The sequence below is a fragment of the Vulpes vulpes genome, chromosome 11, assembly GCF_048418805.1.
Source record: "Vulpes vulpes isolate BD-2025 chromosome 11, VulVul3, whole genome shotgun sequence".
NCBI classification, from domain to species: Eukaryota; Metazoa; Chordata; class Mammalia; order Carnivora; family Canidae; genus Vulpes; species Vulpes vulpes.
This window is the reverse complement of record NC_132790.1, coordinates 60,409,501-60,435,181: the sequence shown is the minus strand read 5'-3', so window position 1 is coordinate 60,435,181 and position 25,681 is coordinate 60,409,501. Positions and strand designations below refer to the sequence as shown.

The 25,681-nt window shown below is 41.6% G+C and overlaps 1 protein-coding gene across 3 annotated transcripts in view; it reads right to left on the bottom strand.

Moving 5' to 3' along the window:
• The window catches only part of MYRIP (myosin VIIA and Rab interacting protein), a 366,004-nt gene that overhangs the window by 42,241 nt on the left and 298,082 nt on the right, over positions 1 to 25,681 (bottom strand). For all 3 annotated transcript variants that reach the window (XM_072726528.1, XM_026000964.2, XM_072726530.1), the window contains exons 10-11: positions 24,974 to 25,605; positions 10,552 to 10,791 (exon numbers count right to left, since the gene is read on the bottom strand). In XM_072726528.1, the coding sequence (XP_072582629.1) occupies positions 10,552 to 10,791; positions 24,974 to 25,605 (872 nt within the window). The remainder of the gene's footprint in view (positions 1 to 10,551; positions 10,792 to 24,973; positions 25,606 to 25,681) is intronic.

The following is a 25,681-nucleotide window of genomic DNA, read 5'->3' as shown; positions in this document are numbered from 1 at the left end:
GGAGTGTGTTGTATAATTACCATATAGTTGTGAATTTTCCAGTTTTCCTCCAATTATTGATTTTTAGTTTTATACCACTGTGGTAGGAAAAGATACTTAGTATGACATGAACCTTCTTAAATTTGTTAAGACTTGCTTTGTGACCTATGATATGTTCTGTTCTAAAAAATGCTCCATGTAAACTTGGGAGAATGTGTATTCTGCTGGTGTTGGATGCAATGTTCCATATATATCTCTTAGGTATATTTGGTCTAAAATATAGCTCAAGTCAAACATTTCCTTATTGATTTTCTGTCTGGATGATTTATTCACGTTCAAAGTGGAGTACTGAAGTCTCCAGTTCTTATTGTATGGTTGCTTATCTCCTATCAGATCTGTTTGTATTTGCTTAATATATCTAGATGCTCCAATATTGGGTGCATATGTATTTATTATTTGTATATACTCTTGATGAATTGACCCCTTTATCATTCTATAACGACATTGCCTCTTATTACAGCATTTAGTAAGTCTATTTTGTCTGATATAACTATAGCTACCTTTATTTTCCTTTGGTTTCCATTTTCATGGAATATTTTTTTCCATCCCTTCACTTTGAGCCTAAAGTGAGTCTTTAAAGCTGAAGTGAGTCTCTTATAGGCAGTGTGTCATTGGGTCTTGTTTTTTTTATCCATTCAGTCAGTCTATGTCTTTTGATTGGTGAATTTAATCCATTTACATTTAGAGTAACTATTCACAGGTAAAGACTAATGAATGTATCTTATTAATTGGTTTCTGTCTGTTTTGTTTTTCTCTTGTTCCTTTCTTTCTCTCTTGCTCCTTTCCTTTGTGAATTGATGATTTTCTATAGTGGTATGCTTTGAATCTCATCTCTTTATTTTTTGTGTATCTACTATAGAGTTTGCTTTGTATCATAAGGCTTATACAAAACATCTTATAGATATAGCAGTATATGTTATGCTGGTAATGACTTCAATGCATACAAAACTAAATTTGACTATACATTTACCTTATTAGTGTACTGTGTATTTTTATGCCTTCATATTATTAATTAGTGCATCTTCATTTTAGCATGAAGAACTTTCAGCATTTCTTGTAAGGCAGGTCTAATGGTGATTAATTCCCTCAGCCTTTGTTTGTCTGGAAATGGATGAGGTTATCTCCATATTTTTGAAAGACAACTTTGCCAGATAAAGTAGTCTTGGTTGGCAGGTTTTTTTTTTTCAGCATTTTAAGTATGTCATTCCACTGTATCGGCCTGTACAGTTTCTGCTGAGAAATCTTCTGATAGCCTTATGAAGATCCCCTTATAAGTGCTAAGCTTCTTTCCTCTTGCTGTTTTTAAGATTCTCTTTCTATTTTTCATTTTTGTTGTATTGTGATGTGTCTTGGAGAAAATATTTTTGAGTTTAACCTGTTAGGGAACTTACAAGCTTCATGAAATTGGATGGTCAAATCTTGCCTCAGATTTGGGAAGTTCTCAACCATTATGTTTTAAAATAAGCTTTTTGTCCCCTTTTCTATCTCTCTGTTCTCCTCTTTGGTCTCTAATAATTCACAAATTGCTTCTCTTGATGGTATCCCAGAGTTCACATAGGCTCTCTTCACTCTTTTTCATTCTTTTTCCTTTGTTTTCATCTGGCTGGATAATTTCCAAAGCCCTGTCTTCTACTTCACATGCTTTTCCTTCTGCTTGATCCATTCTGATCTTTGTATTCTCTATAGCATCTTTCATTTCATTCATTGTATTCTTCAGCTCCAGAATTTCTGTTTGGTTCCTTCTTATGATTTCTACCTCTTTGTTAAACTTCTCATTTTGTTTTATGCACTATTTTCCTAATTTTGTTGAATTGACTTTCTGTGTTTTCTCATGGCTCATTGAGTTTCCTTTAAAAAGCTGTTTTGAATTTTTCATCAGGTAAATCAGAAATCTCCATTTTTTTGGGGATCAGTTACTGACAAATTATTGTGATCCTTTGGTGGTGTCATGTTTCCTTGATTTTTCATGTTCCTTTAAGTCTTTATTGTCTTTGCATTTGAAATAACAGTCACCTCTTCCAGTTTGTACCGACTGACTTCAGGAGAGAAATATCTTCCATCAGCTTAACCAGGGATTCTGAGGCTTTCTCAGACCTTCTATGGATACTCCTGATCCACACTTCTTCCTCCCTCCTGAGGCAGATTTTGTAAGCTTGTATGCCTTCTCTTAATTCTGCAAAGCACTAAGCTGAGTGCTGACAGCCTCCTTTTTGCTTTCCTAAGGGCAATGCTACCCTCAAGTTTCTGACCTCTCCTTTGCTTACAGATTCAGTCCTGTTTTGTATGCATACTTACTAGCCATCTGCCAAAGCTTGCTCCCACTATAGCCACTGGAAGTGCACACAGGGAGCCAGCCATGGGGTGGGGATGTGTGTGGGTAAGGCACACAAAGCACTGAGGGTGTCTGTGGGCCAGTTGGGGGGACCTGTGGATGAAGTCTCCCAGTGGTAGGTGGGCCTCTAGATGGAGTCCATGATGCAGTTAACAAGATCTGAGTCCATTTGATAGATTCTGAGCCCTGGCTATTGTTCTTATACCTGCTCATCATCTCCTACTCATGTAGATTATGACTCAGTATTTTGAATGGGGCAACCAATAAGATCTCTTTGGTAGTGTTCACATCTGAGGAAGCTGGGTGCTCACTCATATGCTCTTACTTTCCCCTGTGGGAGAGATCACAGGCACTGAGTTGTGCCACCCTGGGCGTGGGGTGAGATGGGTTAAGCCAAACTGTTATTTTTACCCTTTCCAATGTGTCTAGTCTTGGATTTGTTTTTATTCCAACAGTGTGCTGGGATTTCTCTGATGGATTCCTGGGCTTCCACATTCCTCTTGCAGGTGGGCAATCATCTAAATCAGTGTTCTCCAAGGGCTCCTATGGCTGAGGGGGGCTGGAGCTGGCTCAGGGCCATGTCAGGGTTCATAGCTGGGGTTGGAGTCTGTATTCCTATTACTTGATGCATAAGCAAGTAAAATTCCTCCTGGGAGTCTATCTGAATCATTTTCATTTTTAAAAACTTTATTTATTCATTTTTATTATTATTTTTATCTTTTATTTGTTTTACATTTTTAAATTTAAGTTCAATTTGCCAACATATAGTATAACACTTAGTGCTCATCCCATCAAGTGCCTATTTACTATTTTTTTAGAGAGAGCATGAACAGGGTAGGGGCAGAGGGAGAGGGAGAAGGAGAGAATCCTAAGCAGACTTTGCATTGAGTGCAGAGCCCAACACAGGCTCAATCTAACGACCCTGAGATCATGACCTAAGCCAAAACCAATAGTCAGATGCTCAACCAACTGAGCCACCCAGGCACCCCTAAATCATTTTCATTCTTTACAATTTTCGTAGTTTTCATCAAATTCCCGAAGAGAATGGCAAGTCTCAAAAAGCTAATAGCTATTACTGTTGAGTTTTTAGTTTCCTATTTATCAGCTATGCTTCTTTCAATATTTATGAATACTTATTAATTTCCTACTATATGTCAAACATCAATCTAGGAATTTATCAAAATAATTATGTTTCCCCCTTTAATCTGTGAATATAATGAAAAATATTAATAGGTTTCCTAAAGTTGAGATTATTACATTCCTAGATAAAATCCTACTTGGTCATTGGAAATTAGTATTTTTTTTTAAAGGTTTTATTTATCCATTTGAGAGAGAAAGAGAGACAGAGAGCCCAAGCAAGGAGATTAAGAGGGAGAAGCAGGCCTCCTGCTCAACAGGGAGCCTGATTCAGGGCTTGATCCCAGGACCCTGGGAGTTGACTTTATGTTAACATTGATATCACCAAAAAGGTTTCCATAGCACACTGAACTTCAGAAACCCAAGGCTCTAGGGATTTTGGAATGGTCAATAGATCTGTTTCCTTGATCATGGACCAGGATTGTGTTTCCCTGTCACTAACTGACCAAGTCACCTGGGCACCGCTGTAAATTAGTATTTTAATAGGCAGTTGGAAACAATTTGTTAACATATTAAGATTTTTTTTATTATTAACCAGTGAGATAGTATGTAAATTTTTGGAGGCATGTGATTTTTGGTCAGATTCAGACCAAGTTTTTAAATAAATAAAGTGAATTTGGATACCTTCAATTTTTTTGAATACCTTCAGTTTTTTAAATGCTAAATAATGTGGGAGTCATTATTACCATGAATGACCAATGGATTTTATTGGCAAAGATCACTGGGACTAGCTTCTTTCTGAGAATAGTTCTTTAATCACTTTGCCAATTTCTTCTGTCTGGGTTGTATAGTCAGTTTTGCTCATTTACTTCTTTAAAAGTAGTAAATATCATTATTTACAAAATATTTTTTATTTTGTAAATGATATAAATATCATTATTTACAAAAATCATTATTTACAAAATCATTACAAATATTGAAGTATCCACCGATAATTTAAAATAGGACTTAACACCATACATACTTATTTTTCAAATGTATGTACCTGCTATTTTGATTAACAAAATAAAAATTTATATAAAAGCATTTGCAATCATAACTCATCATGTACTTATTTGATAATAGTAAGATCTTATGATGGTCAAGATTTTTTTTTGGATAATTTACAATGAGTTCTCATTCAGGAAAAACTCTGTTAGGTGCTTTGAGATGAGTATCTGTCATCAGAATTATCTATTTCATTGAGATTTTTTTTTTTAATGGAATATATGTTCAATGTTTCCAAGGGCCATTTTGGCATCAGTTGGGATTATCCTGTGCTTTTAAAAAATAGTACTTACTAAGCTATTTATTATAATGATGAAATGTCCTGCTATTAACTTCATTTTTGCATTCTCAGAATAAATGTTTGAATTGTAAAGGCATGTGATCCTAATACTGAAACATTTAGTTTACCAATGTTTGTATATGAAACTGGTTCTTTCTTTCTTTCTCTTTCTTTCTTTCTCTTTCTTTCTTTCTTTCTTTCTTTCTTTCTTTCTTTCTTTCTTTCTTTCTTTCTTTCTTTCTTCTTTCCTTCTTTTCTTTCTTCTTTCTTTTTCTCTCCTTCTCTCTCTCTCTCTCTCTTTCTTTCTTTCTTTTTTTTCTTTTGTTTTTATATTCTCTCTACTCAAATGTTTTCCAAGAGCACAATCCTGCTTATTCTACAGAATTGCAGATACATAATATGTTCTTTGCCTTCTCTCCCCTCTTACCTTCTATAGTCCCATTTTCTCAGGGCATGTAACTTTTGGGCTTTTGTGGGGCACGAGCTCTGAATTACTGCCTTTCTAGACCTTTCTATTTGCAACCTTCTAGAGTAACTCTGCCTTTTTCTTTTCAAACTGCATCTGTCTTATGTCCCATTGTATGGCTGTGGCTGAGGCAACATCAGTTTTTCCTGGCCTTTCGGATTAACACCTGCATTTCACAGAGGCTTTAAGGAATCCTTGCATTGGAGTTCTGGACAATCTTTCTCTAGTGCTCAGTTGATCTTCCATCTAGAGGAGATGATGTTCTTCTGAAGCCCCAGTAGTCCAGGAGAGTATCTGTGGAACTCTCTCCCAGGCAGGTAGGCCTCTCCCCATACACACATGGTTGAGGGAATGAGTGATGCCAATGACATCCTGAGGGGTATGGAACCTCCTCACCAGTTCAAGCACTGTGGATAAGAGCTGTAGCTCTAAGTGCACAGCTAAAGCTTCTTTTCCCACTAGGGCAACAGTTAAATGGAAAGTTAGAAAAGAGGTGTTAATTCTTCAATAGGCATAGGCCTACTGAGATCAGTCACTTGTAGGATACAAGTCAGTATCTAATACTATATTTTCTCCAGCACAAACTAGAGATGAAAACACTCTTCTCAAATAGAATGTGACCCAGGATGAAAGACACCGAATCCTGATATGAATGGTGAGGAGTGAGACACATGTGGATAGAGTTGACTTTATGTTAACATTGATATCACCAAAAAGGTTTCCATAAGCACACTAAACTTCAGAAACCCAAGGCTCTAGGGATTTTGGAACGGTCAATAGATCTGTTTCCTTGATCACGGACCAGGATTGTGTTTCCCTGTCCCTTGATGTTCCTAAGTGGAGAGCAGCCAGGACAAGATGCATAAATTCGTCTTTTGTTTGGGGGAGAAAGACATTCAATAGTTTAGAGAAGTCTCAATACTCTGATGAAAATCATTCCACAGAATTATACATAGGGAAGATACCTACTGTGACTCCCTTGTGAAAGCAAAACCCAATGATCCAGCTACTTGTAATAGTAATAGACAAAGCCATTTTAAATAAATGCTTTCAAGATCCTGGCTATACAAATTTGACTATAATGCAAGAATTTACTAATTTGGACTTTCAACAAACATTCATGTTCCAGGAGCTTGGTACATGAGACGCCTTTTGTCATATAAACAGTGTCATAAATGATACTTATGTCAGGAAACAAAAATATATCTAATCAGTTATATATAGAAAACCATGGATTTCTGGAGCCAGAAGGGACCTTGTGGACTACTGCTCTAAGCCTGGAAAGATTAGGGGGCTTGTAGGAGATCCAGCCCCTGAATGTAGTCTCTAAACTTAGGCCAGGAGTTCCAGGCCATCCTTTTGCTCCTTCTTTCAGGAATGCTGCCCTTGCATACCTAGAAGCAGACACTTCTAAGAACTGCTTTGTCCAGGACTTTCTCCCAGACCCACTGGCATGGACATCTGCCCAACAGTAGAGGAGGAGTATGTGCTCTAAGGACCACACGGTTTAAAGGATTGACCCCTGAGGTTTAATGGAATAAGATGAGTTAAAGAAGAAAATGACTCTTTGGGAATCCAGTTCCCAAGATGTTTCTGGGCTTGCCCCCCAAGTTCTACAACCTTGTTCTTCAACTGGTTAAAATTCAGATGGCAGTGACCATCCCCCTGACCCTCAGAAAAAGTGAGTCACCTATAGGACAAGTTTGCCTATAGCAAAGGGCTGACTCCAGTCAAGATAAAGCATGTTTATAAAATGGTTCTGCTGCTGGACAGGATTCTGAAGCACCAATTCCTACATGGGTTGCCATACTAAGGACACTAAGCAGCTACTTATGTCATGTGACTATGGGAACATGTGCATTCCTCTGCTTTGGCTCCCGAAGAGCAGGGCCAGTGGTGGAGGCAGGGGGACAGTGATGGTTGAGCAAAGCTCTCTCTGTGTAAGGCAAGGCTCCTCTCAGTAAGGCAAAGGTAATTAGTAGCCAATTGGGCATCTGGATCTCCTTGCTGCCTACCCAATACTGAAGTACTTTGAACTCGGGACTCTACATTTCTCCTGTTTGGTTACTTACTTAGTCTGGTTTATCCCAGAAGCAGACCCAAGATAGGGATTCAGTTCATTTGGGAGGTGACCAGGAAATACTGGTGGAGGAGGGGGAATAGGGGCAGGGGGGGAAGGGAGTCAAGGAGGACTGTTCATCACCGTGGGTGCCTAGAGCTTAGTTTGCTGGGGAACTCGGGGAAGTCAGTGTGTAACTCTGCTCCAGAGTCACCATGGCAATGGAGGCCAAATAGCTGGGGTTTTAATTTTCTTCTCATCAGTCACTGGTTAGGGCCGCTCCCAGGCAATTAGGGCTGCTCCCAGGCAATGTTCTCTTTCTCACTTCCAGCCTGCCTTCTGTACAAAAAGAGGAGCTCCTGCTGAATCAGGGGCCTTCAGGCAGTTGTACTTTGAGTCAGTGGGCACTGCCATGGTAAAGAGATTAGGGGAACACAGACAACCTCTGAAATAGTTACATGAGCCCAGTTCCACTTCCAAACCATGCTGTGCGTGAGCAAGCGTTGTATGTGCACATGTGTGCTGTACAAACTAACTGTGGTTGGATCACAGGGGCAGTCACAGTTATTCTGATTCTGAAGACGGGAGCGTGGAGCATTCTCATGTAATGTCTTCCCACTTATATTCCACACAGCACGACAAAACCCCAGATGTGGTTATAGACCTATGCTTGACATGCCAGGTGTTGACCCGAAATAGGTACTAAGCTGTTCCTTCAGCACCAGCAGATGGATGTTAACTCACAGCAGTGAAGTTTATTTTCCTTAAGGTCATTATAGGGGGTATGGTATTTGCTGAGTTCCTGCTGTGTGCTAAACTGTATGCTATAAAATTTAACCTCACAACTCTATCAGGGGGTAGGATTATCCTCATTTTACAGATGAGGCCAAGATTTGTTTATCCAATCAACAGTGAGGCCCCGGGCTGGGTCCCAGAGATCAAGTGAAAAACATGACAGTGTGGGCCTGTTGCAGTGCTGGGAGCCGTGTCAGGGGCTACAGGGCAGTTCAGTCTGCTGAGTGGAGGAAGGACTGGAGTAGCCATGCAGGGCCTGGAGAGACAGGGGAAGTAGCTGGGGTACAGGGTACAGTGACAGGCAAGGAATGACCCTGGCTTGTTCTGAGCACTGGCAGTGAGTTAGCAGACTAGCCAAAGTTCGCAGAGTCTGTAAATATTGTACGGCTGCGTTTCAAATTCAGTTTAATCTTGAAACCTATCTCTGTATCCTTATGCTTCTACATAATATTGAAGATATGAGCCTTATTTCTGTTTTCCTGTCCCAGAGTAACACATGCCTGATGCGGAAAATATATGTTAATTATTTTTTCAGTTTGCTATCTGGATTTTTACATACAATAAATGATATCTGATTCATGGTAGGCTGGGGAAAGACATTTTGAGAAACTGACACACTTGGAAGCTTGAATAAAAGCAACTCTCCTAATTTTTTGCTTAGCTTGAGGGCACAGGGCACAATGGGGGGCTTGCCTTAGATTTTCTCCCACTGGCTCTTCCTTTCTCTGTTAACATTCTGTCCAAGAGAGCACAATGCAGATTGGTGGCTGTGCCTCCAGAAGGTGAGGCCTGCAGGCTGACAAGGGGTGGGAGTACATGACTCATCATGGCCTGGCATGCTGCTGGAACAGCAGGAGCTGTTGGGCCTTGTGACCATCAGGCAGCAGAGCCAGTAGGATGCAGAACCATTGTAAGAAATAACGTGATATTCTTCAGTTACCATCTGGCTCTTAGTTCTGGGAGACAAAAATGACTGTAATAGGGTATTGGTTCAAGTAACAGAGAGGAGCAGAGCCCATTACCATTGAAAAAGTAATGGGTTGGAGCCCACATCCAAGGGAGGGGCTGCCTGTGAAGGTCAAGCTCCATGCTCTAGTCCACAGATGTGCCAGGGGACAAGTGTGTGCACTGTCCACGGGCAAAGGACTTGACAGATTGAGAGGTATGAGACCTCAGTGGTTATGGAGGGTGGGATGGGAATGAGTGAAAGGCAGTCTGAGCTGTTGGGAGGGCTCAGGGGCTTGGCCACGGAAGTTGGCTTCCACTTCCCTCTGGGCCTGCCCTTGACTATCTGCAGTCATTGCTGGCTTGGCCTTGGCTCTTCCCAAGTAGCATCCTGGCTTGGCTGTTGAGCAGAAGAAGGGGCTCATTCTCGCATTCATGTGGGCTACTGGTACCTTGTTAGCTTATATAATGTACTCTCAGAATAGGGAAAACACTGACCACAAGTACAAAGAAGTCTAGATGTTTCCAGGCAAGATCTTATCTGAGTTACAGAAGAGGCAGCTCATCCTAAGAGAATGAGCCTGTGATTTGGGGCCAAGCAGATTTGTGATACTAGCCATGGGCCTGGGGTAAGTACCTTTCAGACAAGCCTCTGCACATACTTCCAGGGTTTTTTTTATGAAATGAATTAACTAACAGAAGCAAAGCACCGGGTACATTGGAGACACTCAACAAACATTAACTTCTTTCTCTTCCATTGGAAGCAACAGGGATATCCAGACTCTAAAGTGGCCAAGTCTAGAATGGATGTGCTTTGGGAAGCTGTGGAAGGATCAACAGGGGGTAGAGCACTGCCTGGGAACCTCCTTTCTGCCAGGGGCTCTTCCTTCTGTGATTTCCTAGCAGTGTCCCTGAGTACTTGAGGGGGGTTAGTTTGGGACTGTAGATCAGATGGTGGGGGTTTTGGGGGCTTTTACCTGTTTAAGACACCAGGATTCCACATAAGGTTTGTCTGGAAAATGATTTTGAGGCGAAGACAAACTCAAACCTGCAGAGTGCAGGGATAAACCATGCAGAAGGCCATGTTTAGCCCAAAGGCCATGGTCTGAAGCTTCTCGGTTGACTAAAAGAGGGATGGCTAGGTGCTCTCCACCCACAGGCAAAGTTCCTCTGGAGAGGGCAGGGGCAGGAAGCAACACGGCCCTTTACCAATGAGAGAGACTGTGAGCATTAATTACAGACTTGGAAGTAAAGGGCTGTCTTGTGAAGCAGAAGGAGAGGACAGGTCTCAGGAGGCCTGGGACCCACAGGGCTCTCTTCCCCACTGAACCACTCAGTCCTAATCAACAGGGGTTTCTGGGGGCCCTCCTGTGTGCACGGGATGGGCATTTGAGAGATAGCTGCCCCCCTCCGCCCACCCCCTGGACCACACAGTCTGTGCAAATATAGAAGTTACTCTGCACACTGGCTGCACAAACCGAGCTGCCTGCAGGTGACTTCATGGCGCTTACCTTCTTCAGCTCTTCCTGAACGCCCTGGCTGTTGTCTTCAGAGGACAGACTTTCCTTGTGGTTCTCAGACTCTGTCTTGGGCTCTGACTCCTGATCTTCTCCTGAAGAAGTTTCCTTCTCGCTCATTTTCATCGCTAACTCGTACAGCCTGTTTCTCAGTTTCTCTTCTGTGGCTGTCACACCACTCCGAGGGTGCTGAGCCTCGCTGCCGATGTCCGTCTCTGACAAATCACCTGACACCTAAATGCAAGTGAGCATTATGAGCCAAGGACTCCTGTGCCCCAGTCATATTGCTTGTTTCCCAATCCTCCCCCACCACCCCCCACGAAAGGATAGTCCAGGAAAGTCAAGCTCTTACCCGATCTGCTTTCTCTACGGGTGGGCTTTTACTTTTCACTTTTGCTTTCTCAATTACATGCACCTTAACACTTTGTTGAAAGGGCTCAGGCAGGTGAGCATCTGTACTCAGAAACATGTTTGAATTCATTCAGCATTTTTCACTCACAAGATGCTTATTGAGTGCCCACCATGGGGAGCACTGTGCTGATGGTACAAGGCTGAACACGCCTGCTTGGCAGCCCCCTGGTGGAGGCAACATGCTAAACCTTAGGTGGTAAGAGAGAAGGGGTGGGGAAGGACGCTCTGACAGCCCGCCTCAGGGGCACCTAATGGCAGGGTTGGAAGTCAAGGAGAGCTTTCTTGTGGAAGTGATATTCAAAGTGGAAGTGGTGGGACGCCTGGGTGCCTCAGCAATTGAACGTCTGCCCTCGGCCCAGGGTGAGATCCTGGGGTCCTGGGATCCAGTTCCACATCGGGCTCCTGGCAGGGAGTCTGCTTCTCCCTCTGCCTATGTCTCTGCCTCTCTCTCATGAATAAATAAATAAAATCTTAAAACAAAAACAAAAACAAAGAAAATACACAAAAAAACCCAAAGTGGAAGTGGTGATACAAAGCGTAGCAGTTACCCAGCCAAAAGGGAGAGGGAGGGAAGAACAGTATTCTAGGCTAAGGGCAAAGATTTTGAGATGGCGCCAGGTTCTTCCACTTAGGTAAGCAATACTGTGTCACCTTCCCTTGACAATTACAGTCGCAGCTTAATAATTATACCTTCGGCTCCTACAATCCATTTGGTGAATACCTCCTAAGTTCCTTATAGGAGTAGATCCCTGACCAGGCCTGGAGAACTTCAGGAAGACAGGGCAATTGTGACTCTCAATCTGTCCTTGGCCTTACGTTGGATAGACTTGTATGAAATTTTAACAAGATACCCTTCAGTATATGATCAGGGTCCATTACACCCAACTTTAGTTTTTGAGTTTCCTCTTTGAGTTGCTCTATCTATTTATAAGGCTCAATATTTCATTGCTTTCATTTCTTCTTGAGGGGTTCCCAAAGAACACAGAGCAAATTTGCTTATTTTTTTTAAATAAAATAAAACTCATTCTATTTTATCATCACTATGTGGGTTCATTGGACCCTTTCATAAATCTGTGATACATGATGGCATCTTTGTGATCTTATTTTTCTTATCTTTTGAAATATTTTGCTCTTTCATTGTCCTGGGAATTATCTTTCATTATTACTCATCAATTATTCCCAATTATGCTAAAAGAAGCCAAAATAATAAAAGAGAAGAATGGATTTGCCTGGAGGGATGATTCAGTAACACAATAAATCATCATCTATTTTGAGTCTGCTTTTAGCTCATTGCATACAGTTGAGAATTCAAAATTTTTCATATTTGCAAAGAGAAGAAAAGTGATGGAGAACAACATTTCACAATTATTAGATGACTCAGAAGATGAATTCAAAAAGAAGGAGAGCAACTCTTTAGACTCTAACAATGACAGTAAGTTGATTGTAAAATTAAAGTATCAGACTAAGAATCTTCAGATGGTAGTGTCTGAAAGTAAATTTTCCCAAACTCAAGAATTGATGCATAAACAATGTATTTATAAGGACAAAAAGAAATATGGTATTTTCATTCAGTCAGTCATTCAACAGGAAGGGCTTCATCATATAATATTTTGCAGCAAGAATCTAGACCATTTGTTTTGCTAAAAAAATGTGCAACAGATTCTTTCATTCTTTATGATGTTTGTACACCAAATTTACTTGACACCATTGTGGCTGGACAAATGCTGAAAGCAGCTGTCTATAGCAGGTGAATAGAAGGAAACAGATGACATAGAAGTGAAAAAGAAGAGCCCCTGGGTTGATTAAAAAAAAAAGTCCACTGGAAATGATGGTTTTTCTGGTCCTGAGCAAGAATCAGTGATGAGGGCCTCAAGAGAGGTGACCAGTGCTCCAAGTGTGCTTAAGAAGGAGGATTATTTTGTCTTTTGGCATAGGGAAGCTCAATGGGAAGAATGGCCTCTGAACAGGTTCTTGAAAGATGAGGAAAATTTTAATATGTAGACGTGGGATCAGGCATTTTTGATGAGGAAGCAGCAGGACCAGTAAGACCCCAGGTGCATGAGACTGCTTGGTGTAGCTAGAGGAATCAGACTCAGAAATGAGAGAGGGAGGCTTTGGGAGGAAGGAGAAAATGGGCTGGGTCAGACTGCAGAAGGTTCAGGAGGAGCCTAAGGAGCTGAGCTTGTCTAACAGATAGTTTCACTGTTGCCATGTGGTGTGTGCCAAACTAGCCCAGAAGTCAGCAACTGGCCACAAATCCACACTCAGTAACCTTCTCTTATCAGCCCACTCAACAGATTTAACACACTGAAGTATCAATTAATCTTAGCTCTCGATTTGCTTTTCTTTAGCTTTGGCCTATTTCTTTATCTCAAAAGAACCTTTGAAGACTTGGATGGATGGTGATTCAGTCCACATTCAGCGAACTTATACTGAGTGCCTACTATGTGCTGGGCTTGTGCTGGCCACTGGAGCTCACAGGTGGGAGTGACAACCCTCCTGCTCTGGCAGCATTCACCATGTGGTAGAGAGAAATCATCCTGACATACTATGTACAACACAGACACATGAGCATTTGATGAGACTCAGGGAGGAATCCTCACTTAGCTGATCGATGGATGTTGTTGGGAGAGAAAGAAGAATAGGTGACAGCTGAATAGAATCTTAAAAAATGAAGTTCTAGAGGTTATCAGGATATATATCAAGTTTTATCTGAGTGTTGAGAATTGTGTTAATGCTAAATGATGGCCCTGGAGTTCAATAAGCACTGTAGCCATACACACCGGGATCTGACACACGGAGATGTGATACTGGATTTTGCTTGTTCCTCAGTTAGGATCCAGGGAGAAGGAGCCTACAGGCTGCCTGTGGTCTCTGAACCTTTGGCTCCTAATAATTTGGGTCAGCTATATCAGAGTTGAATCAGAACCTGAAGAGTAGTTTCAGAGGGAGGCCTCAAGGGGCTCCAGGTTCCTATAGGGTGCAGAGAGCATTCAGAAGTGGGCTCAAAGAAGGTCATTGGTGGTTCTGGAAGGTGAGCTTACCAGTGGCTCCTCTGGTGGGAAGGAAGGAACTGCCTTGGGGCTGGAGAGCCAAGTCCCTGGGGGTGATTAGCATGACAGCCAGGGTGGGGCCTGAGGGAGAGGTACTGGGTTCTGACCACACACAGGGAATAGACCACAGTTTCTCAGGCCTTAGGATACCAGCAGGGTGGGAATGACTTCGTAAACAGGGACCCCATCACTGAGGACACCTATAAGGACCCAGAGGACACTGGTCAGCAATCAAATGCCCTGCAGCTACCAAGATACTAGAGGCTTACCTTCAGGATCCCCAAGATGGCAAAAGTGGAGAGACAGTGGAGGGGCTGGAGGGCTGATTATTTATCCAGAAGAGGAAAGATAGTTTTAAAGAGATGAAGTTGAAATCACAGAAGACTAAGTGTTCCTGGATTGGTTAGTTTACACTGTTAGCTCTATAGAGTGGGAGGTGGAGGAGGAAGGTTACAGATGTTACAGAAGGACAAAATGTCACCTTTTCCTTGCATGCCACCAATGCAGCATGTGGAACTCAGAGACCTGGCTAAATAGGAAAGCATATTTTAAACACCTAGGGATGGAATACTCATTAAGATTAAGGTAGTACAGCTTCTTAAACAAGAGTCTGCTAATGTATTCTCAGTGGTCTGCAAGTTCTTATTTATAATAATTTTTAAGTTTTGGTTTTCATTTCACTGATTAATTAAAAAAGAAGGCACCTTCTGAGTTACCAGGGGACTGAGTATTGCCAACTTGATCTCCACGGATCTTATGTTTTGAACCAGATATCCTCTGAACAATTCCTGAGGAATTTGACTTCTCAAGTTTGAGAAATACAGAGACAGACATAAATGGAGGTGATGGGGAGGTGACAGTGGGGGTCAGGACTGGACAGTTCTCATGGCCGAGCACATTAGTCGGTGAGTACTGTACTGGGCACAGGACACTCGGGATCTCATTCAAGTGGCCACCTAGTTTGCTCTGTATCCACAAGGGGGCTGGGGTAGAGTAGGCTGTCTAAGGTCATGTGACCAATGTGGGGCTGAGCTGAAGACAGCTTGACCCTGAAGGCCAAGCTCTTTCCATGCTTCCAAGACAAGCCCAGATGCTCCAGATTAAACTATTCTCATTACAAGAGGAAGATGGCAAAACCACAGAGTAGGGACAGAACCCAACAGGCAAAGGATTTAATCTCTTCTTTCAAATGCAAGTTTAAATGAGTGAGAGGATACTTTTTGTAGAAGCTTTCTGGAGATGGATACCTTCAGATTTCCTTAGAGGACTGACTGTCTTTACCTTCATTCACCCTTGTGATCTGTCTTTGTGCACCCTGAAATCCTGCCTACTTTAATTTAAAGCAATTTTTCTCCTATTACGCCTCCCCATCACCCTTATCAAAATTCTCCACATGTTTGAAGGGAGCCATGTCAACGTCTTCTAGACTGAGCAACCCCAGTCCTAGAAACTTTTTTTCACAAAGCCTGTCTGTCTTTCATCTGCCAGGTCATTTGAGGGAGCAGTGGGAGGCTCAGCATTTTCTCCACCTTTAAAAAAAAAAAGAAAAGCCAAGCTGAAGGATGACTTTCAAATGTTCCATAACAACCTTCGTTGAATATATCCCAGTGTCCTGGCGGCTCTCCCTGTTCTTGCTGATGAAAAATACCAAACCTGACCTAAAAAGCAGGTTCTGCAGCTTGCTTTTAGATATTTTAGTGAACTTCAGAGAAGAGCCCTGACTTACAGGTTACCCAGTCCTGAGTTTGTGGCAAACGCATGTAGTTTTACTTGCAAATGCGTTGGCAGAAGAAGAGAGGATGAGCCTCGGGGCTGGCTGACTCTATTGCTGACCTGTTTTTTCTGAGGACTTGGACAATTTTTGTCTCTGGTGCCTTAATGCAGAGATTTGTCCTCTCTCAGTGCACTGCTATTAACCTAGAACTAGTTTTATACACATTCAGTGCCCTGGTGATGAAGGCATTTATTTTTTTATATAACTGGTGTGATAAGAACACATACACATACACAAATACACCAAATCCTTGACCATCTAACATGATAGAAACAGAAACATGTCACCTGGAATCTTATCAAATTTAATATTATAATCCATTTCCTCTTGCCTCAGTGAGAACCCCTTCATATGGAAGGACCTGAGTCTGGCCAGTGGAACTACACAGAAGGCAGGTGTGGGTGCTGGCTCTTGGGTATGCATTTGCTAAAGGAGGTTGTGAAAACTTAGCACCTAGGTATCGATCAGGAAGGTTTATTTTTAGCTTTTACAATTACAGGTCAGTTGTCCTGGTATGGATCCCAGGCTGTTTCCTGAGTCTTTCAGATTATAAAATTGATTTAAAACAAATGGAAGAAACCTTAATCTCATCTGGGGCACGTTTCCTCCTCCCAGAACAAAAAATCCTGCCTGACTAATGGGCTCTGCCGCTCTTCCATGTTTTTTCTCTTTATAATCTCCTATCTGACAGAGTTAGACTACGCCATTTGTTAAAAGGGCTGCTCTTCGTTCCCCAGAATTATGGCACTACCATATAAAATATCTAGAAAATCACTAGCCTGGCCTTCTCAGGTCAATATTTACACGAGAAACAGACATTTGAGACACAGTTATTTTCATGCTGACCACAATTGTTCTATCACTTTGTAGAGAAATCTGTTAGGAATAAAGCAGCATAAACAGTGGTTTCCATCTTTGTTTTTTTTCTTTGGCTCTGTATTGGAATTGGGTGTAAACTCTTGGATTTGGATGGCAATTCAGAACCTGGACCTTAATGCCAGCATGAACATCAGAGTTGTCAGGAAGAATCTCCTAAAAGTGATGACATTCAGGGCAGGAGTTGGGGTAGAAGCACTGAGGTGTGTTCCAGATCCCCTTCTTTTCATTGGTTCTTAAAGATTTGCTATCCATTTTGAGTAAACTGGGTGCAGGTCCCTGCCATTTGGAATAGAGATTTCAACATTTTCTTCCCAGAGCTACCATGGTTTGATTGCCACAAATAAGTAAATGCCTAAACTGATGGGTAGCCCTGCTGTTTAACATCTACCCAAAACAAAGACTACACTTTAACTATTGCAAAACTAATGTCATCATTTTTGGTGGCTGATCCTCAATACCCAATGACTCCTGGTTAGAAATCCTATACAGCAGTGTTTCTAACCCAGAGTCTGTGGAACCTCAGGGAAGTTTCTGCTCTAAAAATTCCTTGACATAGTATGTAAACCTTTGAGTGCTTGTGTTTATGCACCCCCTTCCCCCCATGCAACACACATTCTTTGTGTTCATTAGGTTCTCAATAAGGGCTATGACATAAAAATATGTCATTAATATGACATATTTAAGAATCACTATTATTCAGCAAGATTTATTCTCTGTAACCAGGTTATCTTGGAGGGCCCACCTAGCAGTCCTCATGCTCAAAGGGAATCACTTGACAGATACCTGACAAGATTTTTCTTCTCTTGAGGAGGTATTGGTCATACCTGCTCAAAGCTGTTTCCAGATTATTATTTGTACTTGTTTAAGCTGCTGTGTAGGTGAGAGTAAGGGGCAAGGGCAGAGGGCAGCCCAGAGCCAGTTCACCTTCAGCCATATTATTGTCTTCTCCTTAGGTTTTCATTTCAGGCAAAGTTCCAGGCCTAAAGAGATCTGAAAATCAATGGGGAAGAATTGGGTGCAGGGTGCACCCAATGGGTGCAGGGATTATCATCCTTTGGTCTGTATACTGGAGGAAATTCAAGTACAATTGGAATAGATTGAGGAGCTTGCTTCGGGATATTCTCTTGGCACACCTCAGAGGGAGGCACACCTGTTGGGTGCCTCATTGTTCACGGAGTAGGGAGGCATGTGACACTACCCTCCATACCCGTGGTCTTGCTAGCATTTGTCAGAAAACATCCCCTTGAATTCAGAACTGAACAACATTCATGAACCAGGGCTTGGGGAAGTAGCCATTCACTCCTCTACATATCCCAAAACTGAATCCTGGAGCAACCCGGACCAGCAGAGGTCAGCTTTTTGGCCCCTAACAGAACGACTTGATTGAAAAGTGCCTGTGGTGATGTACTGGTCCATAATGAGTGACACTGAGAAGCAGCTTCCAATGTAAGGGCTTTTTTGAAGGAGTTTATAGTGGAGGGTGATAACATTCTGCTTTCTCCTCACGAGGACCCATGGGATAAATTTCTCATGGATTTCAGCTCCAAGAGCAGTATCCTTTAAGGAACACATCTACTGTTCTAATATGGTTTCCATAACTCAGCAAGCTGCTCACATCATTCTCTTCCTATTGTCTTCTAGAAAGTTTAGAGCCAAATTTTTGGTATTGTTAGCCTGTGATTAGGACCTCATTGCATTCATATTGTGAACTATCGTTACTCCTAGGTTCATTTGTTTTTCCTATCCTGATTTTCCCTGTGTCCTACTTTTCTTATATTTTCATTTTATTCTCTTGTGTTTACATTTATATAAACCACTTTAAATTCTTTTTGTAGCAAGGCATAAACACATGAAATAAATGAATATTTTCAGATTGTTAGTTATAAAAAATTAGTAGCTTCCCAGTGTGGCAAGACTCTTAGAACATCTTTTAAAAATAATTAGGACCTCGCCTGCTAGACAAGGGGGCAAAATTACCCCCAGGAAACAAGTTTCACTAATGAGTACAACAAAAAATGAAACGTCAGAGGAAACTGAAATAGCAGCCTCCTGCAATCCTGATGTCTCAATCAACGAAAAATTAATTAGCAGGTTTCCATTTTAAAACGACATCTGGCAAACATCACTCTACAATCTCTCCAAATTTTCCACCAAAACTGTGTGGGAAGTACAGAAAAAGGTGAAAACTTACATAACTAAAAATAAATGGAAGTTAGCTTGTTACTAGTAAATGGATGGGAAAAATTTTCACTAAGTATAAGGCCCTTACAAATGAACAGAAAAAAAAAAGTTTTGGGGGACCCATCCACTCTCTCCCTCTCCTAAGTAGTCAGGATAATTCCTGGCCCATCCCCTAATATTCTCCCAACTTCAAACCCTGGTTCAGAGTGTGAGAAAAATGCTTTTAATAAAATAAAATAAAATAAAATAAAGTAAAATAAAATAAAATAAAATAAACAAACACCAAACAAACAAAAGCACAATATCTGAGCCTTTTGTTGTGGTGGTGGGGCATTTGAAGCATGCAGAGAGAAGACCTACACCCAACCTTGTTACTTCCTCCTTGTTTCTTTTTTTTCCTCCTTGTTTTATAGCCACTTAGAAAATGTATCTCCCCAAAACATTCAGGTGGGCAGAGGGACAAACTCACTATGGTACCATGTTGCATTCCAGGAGGTGTGGTCGTGGAAATGTGAAGCCCTGGGGGCAAGCACTATAAAACCATATAGAAATATAGAAATGATTTTTGTTCTTTTCTACTCATTCATTCAGCATATGCATATTCACATCGTAGGTTCTTAGCCATGGGTTCAGAGAAACATACAACAAGATGATGAACATAGGACAAAGCTCCTCTCTTCAGCTAGCAGAGGGGAAATGGTTAGAGTATGCTAGATATTGGCAAACAGCGAGGCGGAGACAGTATTATCCTCACCTAAGGATGACTGATAGAAAAAGTTAACATGGAGCTTATGGAAAAATACTGCAGAGCAAAGGACACCAAAGCTGGCTTGAAGGCATCATGTAAATTTTACAAAACAAGTGGGACACAATGTCTGATAGTAGTTTTGTGTTTTCATTAGGGCATGATAAGACAGAGTTTCAGTGAAGAGGTACAGAAAGTTACATGGAAGAAATACTCAGATAAAAGGCATGGCTGTGGGATGAGATGAATTGTGAGACTGCTGAGACAAGGGACCTCAGAAAGACCAAAAGCATAGCAATAGGTTTAGGACCTGCATCTGACGACAGTGATCACAGAATTAGTTCTGGGAACACAAATGAGTGATGGGAGGACAAACTTGGGCAGGTATTCTAGAAGGCCAAAGAAAAGACCTGTCAGAGATGGGGAAGACAATAAGAGAAGATTGTAGGCATGGAAGACAGAGAATCAAGATTCAATGTCACGATTACAGATGGCCTGGAAGAAGTAAGAATCAAATGACAGAAGGAAATACTCCTAAGTTGAAAAAATACCTGAGTGTGCAGAGAAGAGCTCACTGTCTTATGCGCAAGAGCATGAAATGAGAACACACTTCACTTCTGGCAAAATGTTTGCTTTTTAAAGATAATGGCAAATCAAACAAATGTTGCAGAAAAGAGAAAACTGCTCTACATAGAGGAAGAACTGGGATGTCTTCAGGCATCTATTCATCACGTCAAGATAAGAGGTAGTGAAATATCTGCTGCAGGGCTTTGGAGGGAAAGCAATTCTGACCCACAGACTTCATCCCATCAGCAGACAAGAGGGGTTTGGGTTCTGGAGGTCAGAGAACGTGTTGGGCAGTCTATGGTTACAGATCACAGAGCAACTCCATGTGCAAAGTTACATGTGAGGTGAGATTTGAGGCTGGGGACGCAGTTAGAGAATGCAGGACAGGACTTCTGCCCTCAGCTGGCTCTACTTGCTAATTAGGGCTGGTGAGGGCAGGGGTCCAGCAGGGAGTGGAGCTCCCAGCACATGCAGGTGCGCTTCATAGGGACTTGCCAGACTGAAGAGACAGAAAATAAGAAAACTATAGAAGCATGAAGATAACAGTAGAAAAGAGTAGAGAAGTTAGGGAAATGAAGCCTAGCAGACATGAAGATGAAGAAGGAACATAGACTTCTGCGTTAGGACCTTGTCTGTTTTGCTGACATCCAGGAGAATGTGCACATATACATGGAGTTATCAACAAACAGGATATGTGTTCTTTTCAAACACAGGTATGCAATAGTCACAAAAATTGGCCTCTATTGGGTCACAAAGGAAATCCCAACAAATTCCCAATAGCATAATCACAGAAGCTATATTTATTGCTCACAATGCCATAATACTAAAAATTAGACACAAAAACAAAGCAAAACCAGAAAGTTTTCTACTCTTCTAATTACCTCTGAATTTTTATTGAAATGAGAATCACATTGGAAATGATAATTTACTTAGAAAACTTTGACAGTGGGCACACTATATATCAAAGCTTGTGGGATGCAAACAACTGCACTTGAGGGGAAATTCATGATACACACACATATTATATATAATGAAAATATATATATATGAGCCAGCTTTTAATTTTATTGATCAATCTCAATAATTTTTTGTTTTTGCTTTTATATTAAGTAACATTTGCCTTTTACTCTCCTGTTTGCTAACATATTTCTTATATATTTTCTACATATCCTAATATATAAAATCCACTTCTAAAACTGCCTCTCACTTAAGGCAGACCTGGATAACTTTATAGGTAAACTCTTCCAAACTTCCAGAAAATTATCATGTCATACAAAGTATTCTAGAAAATAATAAAAAGAGAATCCTTGCCAAGTTGTTAGGATAACCTGATAACAAAGCCGAACAAGATGGCCTGAACATGGAAACCTGCAAATAAAAAGCCAGTTTTTACACAAAGAGATCAGGTCCCGATAAGATTTACATAACAAATGAAAAGATGTTTCAGAATTAAGCAATCTATTAATGATCTACAATCATTAACAGAAGAAAAACTATAGGACTATCTCAAGAGATGGCAGAAAGCAGTTGATAAAACTCACATGCCCGCTTTAAAGCATTTAGGAAGTCAGGAATAGATAGATGCTTCTTTGTTTTGAACTATTGAACATAGAGGAGGCAACATACTTCACCATGTAGCACTGCAAGCAGGTGACTAAGGATGACAGCAAGATATGAATGCCAATGTCACTACCACTTAAAAGTGTAGCACAGGTTGTCTCCAGGGCCATAAGACAAGCAAGAGAAGTAAGTGTAAATCATGTAAAAAACCATATAAATGTCCTTCCTGTGAACAAGATGATGATCTACCTGGAATAGCTAAGAGAATCATGTGAAAGACTATTAGGACTAAGAGTCTATTAGGTGCTAAGTTATAAAATATAAACATAAAATCAATAGTGATCTCTACACCATCAGAAACCAATTAGAACATGTAATAGATAAAAAAGATCTCACCCACAATGTCAACAAAATGTGTAACATACTGACTGAAAAACCTCTTAATAAAAAAAGTAGAAGCTTTGAAAAAAAAATCTCTAAAACTTGAGTGAAAGTACATAAATGGAGACAAGTATGACACAGTTGGATGGGAAGCCTCAATATTGTAAGATATAAGATTTTTCCCAAACAGATAAATGTATTTGGAGCAATCCAATCAAAACTTTAAAATTTTTTTTCACCTTCAAGAGAAGATTGTATAAAGTCACTTATATGAGTAAAGGATTGAGAAACGTTAAGATACTTTATAAGATATCAACAAAAAGAATTATTTGGGGCATCTGGGTGGCTCAGTGGTTGAGCATCTACCTTCAGCTCAGGGAGTGATCCCAGGGTCCTGGAATCGAGTCCAGCATCAGGGTCCCCACAGGGAGCCCGCTTCTGTCTCTGCTTATGTCTCTGCCTCTCTCTCTGTGTCTCTCATGAATAAATAAAATCTTAAAAACAAACAAACATGAAGGGAAGACCATCTATCAGATATCAAAGTATATTATAAATTATTATAATTAAAATAAAGTTGCATTTGTAGACAAATGGGACTTCTGCATCAATGGGACAAAGCAGAGCATAAGGAAATTAGGCTCATGAAATAAAAGAAGGTTAATATATATTAAAGGGGGCATCAATAGCCAGCACATAAAAGATGAATTATTTAATAATGATTTGGTGACAAATGCTTCATTTGAAAAAATAAGGTTAGATCTTACCATATATTATTTGGAAAATCAAAGAAGGGAGGAACTAACGGTCTACCTGTAAGTTACATTGCTTAGAATTGTCCCTGTGTGGCACACGGTGATAAGAAGACTAACTTTTATTGGACTTGTTATTGTTTTAAAATTTTCTACAGGAAATACACCCCTACTGCTTGCACCCTGGACCAATGGCTCCCACTCCCACGACTCTGCTGGGGACTACCTTGAGGCAATCTTTTGCAGGCACTGAGCCTAGATGTGTGTAATAATTATTAATTAATAACAGGGAACAGGAGACTATGGAGAGTAAGAGGCCGATTTTGCTAAAATACAGATACCTTTACAGAACTGTATTTCTAAACGTACTATACATATATTAACGCACAAATACAACTACAGTTATTTTGGGGAGAAGGTGGGGATTTAGGTTGTGGTCAGGGAGGACTGTATCTGTATGTTCACAATTTTCTTTACATTATATTCGTTTATTCATACAGTTAAAAAGTATGCAAACAGTTAAAAATACTTGTATGTATATGTACATATAAGATCTAACCTTGTGAAATATATCTAACCTATAAAATATATATATGTGTGTATATATATATATATATATATATATATTTTTTTTTTTTTTTTTTTTTTTTTTGAGAAGAGAACTGCTTTAGTAAATGAGTGCGAGGAGGGTCCCGGTTTGAAATCCCATTAGTGCAACACTACTGCCACCTACCGGGGAGGAGAGGACACTGCCAGCAACATTGGTTCTAGTTTTTCTGCTGGCCCTGTCTCCTATCAATGCCTTGCAAAGATTACCACCAGAAGACAACTTTCAAGCCACTTCGGCATAAATAAGAAGGTTCACGCAGCCAGTTGTTGTGGATACATGGCAAGTGAGTCATGCAGACAACCATCAAGAATATTCCTTCAGGCAAGTGACCCAAAGTCTCTGCAAAACAGTCTTCACTTGAGCTAGCTAACAATGAGCCATCATTGAACAGAAGTTTATATTTCTACTGTATCATCAAAATAGTCCCACATGGCAGATTTGTAATGATATGGTTTCACAGAGGAAAAAATGAGACCCTAGATCAAAAAGAGGATGTTTTCTAGGCAACAAATCAGGTAGGACGGATGCTAGATTCTGTGATCTGAGGGCCTCAGTTATGTTGACAGCAATATGAGCCTATAGAAGGCAGAGGCAACCTAACTAGATCTCCCATTAGACTCTCAGTTTCAAATGCAATCCATTGTTTATATGAGGTCATTCAAACTTTCCAGGTCACATGTGTCACTTTTGAGTTTAGAAAATATTGAGTCCAGAGTGGGCTCTACAAAGTTCCACATTCAGTCCACCGTGATGGGCTTTGCCAGGGATACCTGAAGTTGTAAGCAAAATGGTATGTAGAGGCATGCGTGTGTGTGTGTGTGTGTGTGTGCATTTTCTTATGGAAAGAGTCCATAGCTATTATCATAGTCTCAAAGGAGGTTTCTGAACTAATCCATGTGGGCAGAGCCACTGAGGATTCTGAGTGGGGGTGTGAGGTGGCTGAGAGAATCACAGAATGTGAGTAAACCATGCCCTGAGTTATCTTATTAAAATGAAATTTCCTGAGCCCTGTACTGTGTCTAGGACAGAGTTTAGTTCATTGTAAACATCTGACTCACTCATTACACTGTTCTTTAAAATGGGTTGTTAAATTATCCGCAGAAACCTGAGCCCTTACCCAAGGTCATACAGCTGGATTTGGAGACCTCATACCCTTACCCCTAAGCCAGCGGCCATCAAGCTTTAGTACAGCAGAATCACCAGGAGAGCAGGTTAGCACACATGCCTGGACTCCTTCCCCACAGTTTGTGAGTAGGGGGGCCTGAGAATCTGCATTCTAACTCATTCCCCAGTGGTGCTGATGCAAACCCACTTTGAACTGGAAGCTCTCGTCTCCAGAGAGGAGGTCACAGAGCCCCAGAGACGTGATGTGAATCATCTAGGCCCCTCAGCTACTTAGCAGCAAACCAAGATGAGAACCTGGGTCTGTGAATTCTAATCCTTTCCACATCACTCATGCACGAAGGATGGCACATCCTGCTGAAAAGTGTTTACCAGTTTTATTACCTGCTGTACGTCCAGCCCCTGGGAATGGGCGTTGGGAGAAGACAACTCCTTGCTTGGCTCCTCTGAGCCCAGCCGGGCCCTTCTCCACCTCCTGGCCTTCCGGTCCACAGTGTGAGGGGCCTCCTCAGGCTCGCTGCTGTCCGAGGTCTCCCTGCTGGCTGCCTGCGGGTTGAAGTTCACGTCCAGCTCTCCCTGCAGGCGCATCTTCTCGGCTTCAGGGTCCCCTGGGGCCTTCCTCTGCAACCAGGACAGTCTGGCCCGGTGCCCAGCTTCCCGGGAGGAGCCTGCAGAGGAGGTCTCTGAGTCGGAGCACATGGCCTCGGGGTTTGGGGAGAGCCCCGAGGAGGCAGCTGAGGGGCCTTGGTCCGAGCCCTGGGCCTGTGCGGGCTGAGGCTGGGGGTTCCTGGGCCGGCCTCGGGGCCTTGGGCACAGCGTGCTCAAAGCTTCGCTCCAGTCAAAGTCCTCCTCACTGTCTGAGCCCATCTCGTTGTAGGCAGAGGCCATGCTGGAGGCTGCCTCCAGGGCCTGGAATGTGCCACTCTTGGGTTTGGCCAGCAGGCGGGTGGGTGGCAGAGTACCATCCTTCAGGGCCAGCCAGTTCCCGTCAGGGCTCTGCAAAACCTCGGCCACGTCTGCAGGTGGGAGGGAGAGAGAAACCAGGGAGGGCTGTTATCACCTGACAGCAAGGTGAGACTGCCATCTATGTCT